Source organism: Canis lupus, chromosome 16, assembly GCF_048164855.1.
Source record: "Canis lupus baileyi chromosome 16, mCanLup2.hap1, whole genome shotgun sequence".
NCBI lineage: Eukaryota > Metazoa > Chordata > Mammalia > Carnivora > Canidae > Canis > Canis lupus.
Window position 1 is genome coordinate 35,290,813 of NC_132853.1, and position 9,475 is coordinate 35,300,287.

General features: G+C 37.8%; 1 protein-coding gene across 4 annotated transcripts in view; it reads right to left on the minus strand.

Annotated features, from left to right (window-relative positions):
* Window positions 1–9,475, minus strand: part of KAT7 (lysine acetyltransferase 7) — a 33,289-nt gene that overhangs the window by 22,058 nt on the left and 1,756 nt on the right. For 2 of the 4 annotated variants that reach the window (XM_072780134.1, XM_072780133.1), the window contains exons 2-4: window positions 8,313–8,408; window positions 5,437–5,613; window positions 3,862–4,101 (exon numbers count right to left, since the gene is read on the minus strand). In XM_072780134.1, coding sequence (XP_072636235.1) covers window positions 3,862–4,101; window positions 5,437–5,613; window positions 8,313–8,408 — 513 coding nt within the window. Of the gene's footprint in view, window positions 1–3,861; window positions 4,102–5,436; window positions 5,614–8,312; window positions 8,461–9,475 lie in introns of all 4 variants that reach the window. The other 2 variants (XM_072780137.1, XM_072780136.1) reach the window with 1 other exon arrangement.

The following is a 9,475-nucleotide window of genomic DNA, read 5'->3' on the forward strand; positions in this document are numbered from 1 at the left end:
GTAATCAGATTTTTAAACAGGCAGTTAGTCTTTATAATAGCCAAGCTACAAAAGTAACTCAAGTGTCCATCCATAGATAAATGGATAAAGAAGACGTGTGTTCTACATATATATGTATATATGTATACACGGACACACACACACACACACACACACACACAGACACACACAGGAACATTACTTAGCCATAAAAAAGAATGAGATCTTGCCATTTATGATATGGACGGACCTAGAGGGTATTATGCTAAGTGAAATATGATAGAGAAAGACAAATACCATAGGAGTTCATCCATATGAGGAATATAAGAAACAAAACAAAGGAACAAACCAGACTCTTAAATACAGAGAACTGGTGGCTGCCAAAGGGGTTAGGGGGTGGGGGGGGAGAAAGAGGTGAAATAGATTTAAAGGGGCTCAAGAGTACACTTATCTTGATGAGCTCTGGGTAATATATAGAATTGCTGAATCATTATATTGTACACCTAAAACTAAACACTGAAATAAATAGGAAGTTACCACAAGGCACTCTTATGAGAGGACATTAATAGCAATAATATAGAAAGCTCATTTTATCTAAAGGATATACCTCTTCACTTTTCTATTTTTCATGTGGTTTTGGGAAACACAGAGGGAACTGAACATTATTTCCTTTTTATAAGTTTCTTTAACCAAAGGGTTTACAAAACTTCTGGTTAATGAAGACAGCGGGATTTAAAAAATCATATGGGATTTAAAAAGTCATACATGATTTAGAGTAAGCTTTAAAGAATGAAAATAATTCACATATTGGGGGAGAAAGGAATCAATACATGATATGTAGATTGCCATTTCTCCAGGACTATATTATTAAAAATGTGATTTTTGGAGATCCATTCAATTTATCTTGCATAGAAAAAACTACCCTCAGTAATCCAACATCATTATAAAATGTAAAGTGTCAATGTTATAGAAACCCTCCTTTTTCTATAGATATTTCTTAGACATACTTCTATAGATATTTCTAAAATATTATGTATCTATAACTTCTGGGTAAATTATTCAAGTCATGTCTTATTTTAGAATATATGAACTAAAACCAATTTAATGTGTCTATATTAAAAGTGTTAAAAAGGGACAGTTAATTTATTGATCTAGCAATTCTACTGCTATAAATTTATTCCTACAGGTTTTCTAGCAAGACACTAAAATACATACATATAATGCTTCCATTACAGTATTATTCAAAATAGATAAAATGAGAAATAATCTAAATGTCAATCCATACTGGACAATCTTAAAAATTTATAAACTATGGGATGCTTGGGTGGCTCAGTGGTTTAGTGCCTGCTTCTGGCCCAGGGCGTGATCCTGGAGACCCGGGATCTAGTCCCACATCGGGTTTTCTGCATGGAGCCTGCTTCTCCCTCTGCCTGGGTCTCTACCTCTCTCTCTCTCTCTCATTCTCTCTCTCTCTCTCTCTCTCATGAATAAATAAAATCTTTATTAAAAAATAAAAATATAAAATTTATAAACTATCAATGTAATGAATTCTCTGTATTCTTTAAACAGATGGAACCCTAAGTATCTTTTTTTTTTTTTAAAGATTTTATTTATTCATGAGAGACAGAGAGAGAGAGAGAGAGAGAGAGAGAGAGAGAGAGAGGTGGAGACACAGGTAGAGGGAGAAGCAGGCTCCACGCAAGGAGCCTGATGTCCGACTCGATCCCGGGACTCTGGATTATGCCCTGAGCCGAAGGCAGACGCTCAACCACTGAGCCACGCAGGCATCCCAGTAAAGTAAAATATCTAAGATGCGAAACCAACCATTATGTTTTCCCTTTTGCGATAACACAAAAGAAATATATATATATATATATATATATGTGTGTGTGTGTGTATAAATGTGTTACACACATGCACACTTGCTAGAACCATTCATAAAAAACCCCCAAGAATAATTTTATATCTGGCGATATGAATAAAGGAAAACTTTTACTTATGCATTTCAAGGCTCCCTGTAGGGTTTTCAGTTTTCACAGGCACAGAATACTTTTACACCAAAATTATTTTTAAAAATTAATGACATTAAAAAAAAATTAATGACATTATTTTGCTGAACATAAAGAGTGGAACAGGATCAAAGACAATTTCAGCAATGGATTTTTTTTTTTTTAATTCAGTAATCTCTATGCCCAACAACATGGGGCTTGAATTCATGATCCTAAAATTGAGTTGCATGCTCCAAGCCAGCCAGGCACCCCTTATCAAAAAATAATTTTGGAAGTTCAGGTTCATATGTTTCAAACTTTGCCAGTATATTAATACGAGAAGTCAAAGTAAACTTTCCTCTGATGCAACAGATTTATATTTATCCTTTCATCTACTCCAAGGAGGTTAAGGACTGAGCATAAATAACATACCGTCAGGTCCAACGCAGACCTCATCTCCTCCTATCCATTCTGGTTGCTCTGTCCTAGGCATATTGGCCCGTAAGTGTGCTTCAAACTGCTTAAGCATTCTTGTGTCCCATACCCTTACCACCTGTTTGTGTGTGTATGGTTTGTATATATGCACAATACCTTACCCTCTCAGCACTCCCTCATTTTCCTTCAAGGAAATATCTCTAGCTGACGTATTATGTATCCACCTGTCTTGCCTTTCCCAATTAGACTATAAGCTCCATGACAGTAGGAACTTTGTTTGACATGTTCACAGCTACACCCCCAGAAACTCAAACGGTGTCTGGTATGTGGCAAACAGAGTACATAAAAGTAACAATTTAGGGAAGCATGGATAGTGACTAGCAGAGCTTGAGTCTCTTCCCTTGCCATATGAAAAGTAGATCCCCTTACCATCTTAAAGTACATTAGCTAGCTCTTAAATACTAATGTTTATATGATGATGTCTATTCTTAGTTTTTCATCATTTACCCAAGGATACTGATTTAGGCCTGAAACAATTATTTTCTTTGAGTGATGACTGGTGTGATGGTTTAGGGGAACTTATTATATACTCTATGCATTCTGAGGAGTTGAAATTATCTGAGAGAGTGGTGCGAAGACCAGGAAAAGATCCAGATAAATTAAATGCTAGGGAAAACATACTGTGGGCCTGCAAAGCAACAGCTTACTCTGCTCTAACTTTTTTCTGAACCTGATGGCCAGGTTGAAAAGTTCACAGATTTGAGAAGCAGACTCAGTGGAGAAAAGCCTATAATGTCAATCAGTGCCTTCCAACTCTAGACAAAAACTTAAGCCCAACACTTGGAATGAAGCTCACTTAAGGAGCGTTAATAAGGTTTAAACCATCATAAGAATCTGTCAGTAAAAGGTAAAGGTCATAAAAAAAAAAACACTGAGATACTCATTTATCTGAGAAGAGATACTTGTCTGGTTTATATTTATCAAATATAGAAGACCTACAACCACCAAAGTCACAAAAGACCAGGGTCTCATCTGTGCCCTTTTAGTTTCATGGCCGTGCAAGAAGAATCTGTTTTTCTCATTTCCTTATCAGCTCTAACCATACAACCAATATTCTGCATTAAGCTCAAACTATGTACCACACAACAAGCCATTTTGAAGATAACTGGTCTTCGGTTTTATTTTTGCAGGAAAGAGGAGGAAATTTTCACAGGGAGCTTTCAATAAACTGGTGGGTGCATCCCACTTAATGTCCTTGCAACCAGATCTATTCTTATTGACAACAGACCAAGAAGCAAAAATACTTCTTGTTTGAGTGGGCAACCCAGTTGATATTCTGAGCACCACTGAAGAACCTAAAGAGCTAGATCACAAGAGAAGATGAAACATTTCTTCATGATCCTAATTTCAGAGGGCAAAAACCATAGAACACAGGTGTCAGAAAGCTGGTCACACTCACCTAGGGAGTTACAGCCTGGAGTAGGACACTTCATATTGAAATTGTAGCTTTCATGGAAGCGACGGCGCTTGGGACGATGAGAGAGATCGCTGCCTGAGTCCTTCAGGGACATGTCCTTGGCAATGCTCTCATCATGAGACACGTTGGGGCTGGAGATGTCTATGTCAGACTCAGAAGAAGGGGCATTTCCAGTTGGAGTTCGAGGTGGAGACTCATCATGATCAGCTGTATTTTTAGTTTCTAAAGCAAAGCAATTGGGAGAGCTCATAAATGGGGTTCATTTAGAGGTTTACTATTCAGAAGAGTTTATGGCTATCATTTAACCAGTGACTTTTAACCACTTATCTGCTATAAAGCTACTAGGAAAATGAAATTAACATCATTCTTTTGTGCTACTTTACATCCTAAGTAAAATCCAGTTTTGGGGGTTTACCTAATATATTTCACTTATCTGTGCTTCTCATAAGCCCCCCATCACAGGTAATCAAAACTGGATGGAAGTAAATTTTTCTTTAAAATGACTATCCAACTCTCCTTCCAGGAGACACACAGGATGGAAGAGAAATGAAAACAGGTGTCCTCCTTGATGACTGACTTGGTGTGAGTGTGAACGAACCTGACTCTTGAGCTAGCGTGTCAGTAATCTAACAATTCGGATTGTAAATCATGGGTTGTAAACCAAATGCCTACACTTGCTGGGCAAGGCCAAATAGAGAACCAACTGTCCACCTTAAGGAGACAACTACTTTTCCACTCCAGTAATCAATGCTGTGAGTGAATGGCCACCACACGTTCCCAGAGTTTCCAGTTTTTAAAAGAAACTAGTAACCCAGGTTTTTATGTTTTGATGTGAAATTCCCTATTTTCAAATGTTGGCAACAAACTTCTAAAAATGTAAACACTGAAGCACCTAAGAGGCACAGTGGCTTAAGCGTCCAACTCTTGGTTTTGGCTCAAGTCATGATCTTGGGAGTCCTGAGATCAAGCCCCACCTTGGGCTCCGCTCAACATGAATCTGTTGGTACCTCTCCCTCTCCTTCTGCCCCCCACCATCTCTGCCTCTAAAATAAATAAATAAATTAAAAAAAAAAAAAAAAAAAAAAAGGTAAACGTTGTGCAAGCAAACTAACAGAGCATATTGGCAGGCTATATGCTCCTCAGTCTGTAATTGCTGCTCTAAGGCCTAATTTGGGCTGGTCAATCACAATCTCAACAGCTCACCATCCCTCATTACCAAAGATCACTCCTCCTCAAAAAACAGAGATAAGTGGACTGACAAGCATGACTTTAAGAAAATGTGGTTCAAACTTTCTTCATCTATAGGTAAAAGGGCTCCAGTTCCTTTTGCCTATTATGGGTCCAATCTAATAATTTAATTACTCTAGTCTTCAAGAGTACTCTAATACAAAACTATCCTCAGTGAGATATTCAAGAAAGCAATCAGGTAAACAGCATTTACCTAGCTGAATTTGGTCAGTATAAAGCATCTATCTGCAGAGTGGCCCCAAGCCTTCCTTAAGAGAAAATTGACCAGATCTTCTCTGTAATTGATCAAATCATCCCATACTCACTCACCTCTATCTGAAAAGTCAACCACTTGCTCTGTTTCTGAGCCAGACGAACGAGTCTGACGAAGGGGGTATTTTTTCGGAGTCACTGGGGTAGGCTGTTGCTGACTACGGGTCACTCTTCTGGTAGAATAAGCAGGCTCCTCAGTGCCAAAAGATTGCAAATTTCGAACAGGACTGGAATCTGATCCCCAATTTTAAGAGATAATAAAACAATTAGAGAAGAAGGAAATTTGGGTTTTATTATCCATATGATTTATTAGCTGTATACCCTCCTCTTTATGCCTCAGAAAATCTGACAAATAGGTAAAATACCTATTTTATTAAATAAAATATAAGCTAAAGAGCCAAGATCAGGTATAGAGGTACAAAATAGTATAGAATAGGAATGCCTGGGTGGCTCAGTGGTTGAGCGTCTGCCTTTGGCTCAGGGCGTGATCCCAGGATCTGTTATCGAGTCCCACATCGAGCTCCTTGCAGGGAGCCTGCTTCTCCCTCTGCCTATGTTTCTGCCCCCTTCTCTCTCTTTCTGCGTCTCTCATGAATAAAAATTATTTTTTAAATATATAGTATAGAATAGTTTAGCTCCTGGAATCAAGACTCTCATTCAATTCCACTCCACCATACCAACTAGCTATAGCATTTTGGGCAAGTTCATCTCTTCAAGCCTTTGTCCTGATCTATAAAAAAGGCAAAATACTAGTTGCACATTCCTCACACATTTACCATGAGAAGTGAGATATTTCATATAAAGCATTTAACGTGACTTCTGGTACCTAGATCTAGCGCTTTCTAAATATTAGCTGTATCCTCTCTTCCCTTATTCCAATCCACTAAAACAGATATTCTACTACTAAAGATATAACAATATACAAATATTTCCTTTCCTTAGGGATCGCTTAGGTTCTTTTCTTCCTGATTACCCTCTTGGATACTCTGAAGCAAAATCATAACAGATTTATGAAGAGCGAGGCAAGAACATAGCTTTTGGGATTCTTTGAGATAACAAAACCTATTCTGAAGCACCCAGCATCCTTTTTACATCTCTAATTTGATGACACTTAAAAAAGAACTAGAAAAAGATTCAAAGCTGAAATTAAAGCATATTTTAAATGACAAAGATCTTAAAGTGATAGGTAAATTTTACAGTTCTCCAAAGAAGAAAACTGAAATTTTCAAACTTTTGGGTTAAAAAAAGTTAGTACACAGCTAGGTTAGGCTCAATTCATTAAGAATCTACATTTTGCTTTTGAGAAGGCCACCTTACATAGACTACATTGTGAAGAATATCCCTAGAAGTTGTGCAACTCCACAGTTATGAAGTACAACAACTAGGAAGAGACCCAGGACCCAGGTATTTCCTAGCTGTTTTTAATATTTACAACTTTCAGATGTCCAAGGATGATCAATTATGCTTTGTAAGAATATTATGTCTCTTCCCTTGCATAAACTGCTCCCTCTGCCTACAATAACATTTTCCCATCTTTCCACTGTGAGTTCCTATTAGATTCTTTAGGATTTCCGGGCAGCCCTGGTGGCTCAGTGGTTTAGCGCCGCCTTCAGTACAGGGCATGATCCTGGAGACCTGGGATCGAGCCCCATGTCAGGCTCCCTACAAGGAGCCTGCTTCTCCCTCTGCCTCTCTCTCTCTCTCCCTCCCTCTCTCTCTCTCTCCCTCTCCCTCTCTCTGTCTCTATGAATAAATTAAAAAAAAAATCTTTAAATTCTTTAGGATTTCCACCTTGGACACCTGCCCCAAGTTGTCTGCTTCTTGGAGGCAGTTGTTGAACTTCCTAGATACTCTATGCAAACCTCTCAGAGCTCTTACCACAATGCATGACCACGATCAGCTGAAACATCTATATCTTGCACTGAACTGTGTGTGAGCACCTTAAGGGCAGGAACTATGATTTTTTTCTATCATGGCATTCCACTACACAGCATCATATCTGAATTACAGCAGTCATGTATCAAAATTCTCACTATGCTAAAAAAAAAATAAAAACTTTCAAACTGAGAATCCAGAGACGACAGCTACATTTCAGCTGAAATGTTAAACTCAAAAATAAAGTTAAGAACAGTTGTTGAGAATGTTCCCATTTTCTTGCTTAAAAAACTGTTTTTCTCTCCTTCTGCAATGTGTTCATAAAGCAATAACCAAATTGGCACTACTTATGTGCTTGAAGCATATTACAAATTTTCCCCCTTAATTTGTTATCACCTATTGATCATCAGCTTTGTGTATTAACTACAACCTTCCTTCCACCATAGGGAATCCCAGAGCAGAACCAGGAGGGATTAGGGGTACCCTCCAAATCTAAGCCCAGATGGCTAATTGCACTAGAGAACCTTCAAACTACCTTTCAACACAGAGATTCTCCGTTCTTTACTACCAAAGCAAAATTCTAGGTATTTGCAACTGATAGTTTGGTATAACTAGTTATATCTACTAATTGTGTCTGGCTACATTACAGAAATAAATATAAGTTTTGGAAGTCTGAGAAGTACTGAACATCCTCCCAAAACAAGTTCAAGATACTATTTTAAATCCCTGAGTCTAAGCCATTCTAATAAAGTAAAGAGATGGCATTCCCATTTCCATGCTGATGGAAAAGCTGTAGGGAAAAGTTAAACGACTTAAGACATACATGTGTCACACACCATTATATTAGACATAGTTCCTTTGGATCAACAAATTGGACAATACCCCAAACAGAAACATTTTTAAAGACCTGATACTTCTGCAGTCATACACTCTGCATTTTACCAGATTCTGTCACCTACACCAAGCCAAGAGACCAGACCAGTTTCCACATTAACACAATAGTATAATGACCAGTGAGTTGGCTATGAGGCATGGTCAGGAAGAATGAATTCTTATACCTTGGGAACTCTGGCTCAGCCGGGCTGAGGAGCGGGTAACTCGGGCAGATCGCCGGGATGTGCCATCACTCTCTGAACTGTCTGTGTGCTCGAGATCTGTAGAAAAATCGGAATCTTCGGTTCCATCTGAACTACTGCCTGCATTCCTCTGTAACACCATAGATCCAGACATTAGCACAGAAGCATTTACTCTGTGGGTTTGTGTTAACACTGGAAATAAAATGAACCATGATACTGAAAATACTAAGGAAGGATTCAACTGCCAAACACTCTTTTCTTAAGGCATTTAAAATGGAACAACCTACAAATAAAGCACCTTTATTAAATGAACGAAAGAGAATTAATTCTTACTTTATTAACACTAATTCTGTAATAAGTCCATTTATCAGTCAGTACTACAAACTGGAAATAAAAGTACCCCATTCAAAATGGTCTGGCTGACATAACTATGCACTTAAAGTCCATGGTGGTGAGAAATCAATGCTAGAGTCCTTTTAACTTTAGAGCAGCTTTTGTTCAAAGTCTCCACAAACAGCCATCACATTATTTTAAACATCTACTAATTCTAAATATCATGGTCCACAACTCTGATACCAAGAGAACTTAAAGACTAAAATCCTTCTTCCTTATGTGGTCTAACTATGAAGTTTCTCCACACGAATACCAAAGTGCTTAAAAAAAAAAAAAAAAAGGCAGCTTGCACATGAAGACTTGTAGATACTCAAAAAGAGATATTATCATCTCTTTAATTAATAATTATTTGTCAATTATTAGCTTCCTGAACCATGATTAGCCATACAGATAACTTTTAACAGTTGAACATTAACACTATACCCTTTACCAAGCCAAAAAGGATAGAGAATTTGCTTAGAAAACCATACAAAACTTCAAACTACAAGCCCCTTATTTTCTATTCAAAACCCTTCAGGCCAGTTGTGTTTGAAATTCATAACTTTTTGGCTTTTTGGAAGAGAGATATTTTGCATATATCCCGCAAGTAACGCCTCATCATCAAACACATTAGTATTATTTCTACAGCAGGACATATAAACAATCACACCCAATGAGACACACAAAAACTCTAAGTAGCCTCAGGATAGTTCAGGACAGATTCAGCCAACCAAGTAAGTTACTAAAAACACTTACATTTTCAAGAGCTCTTT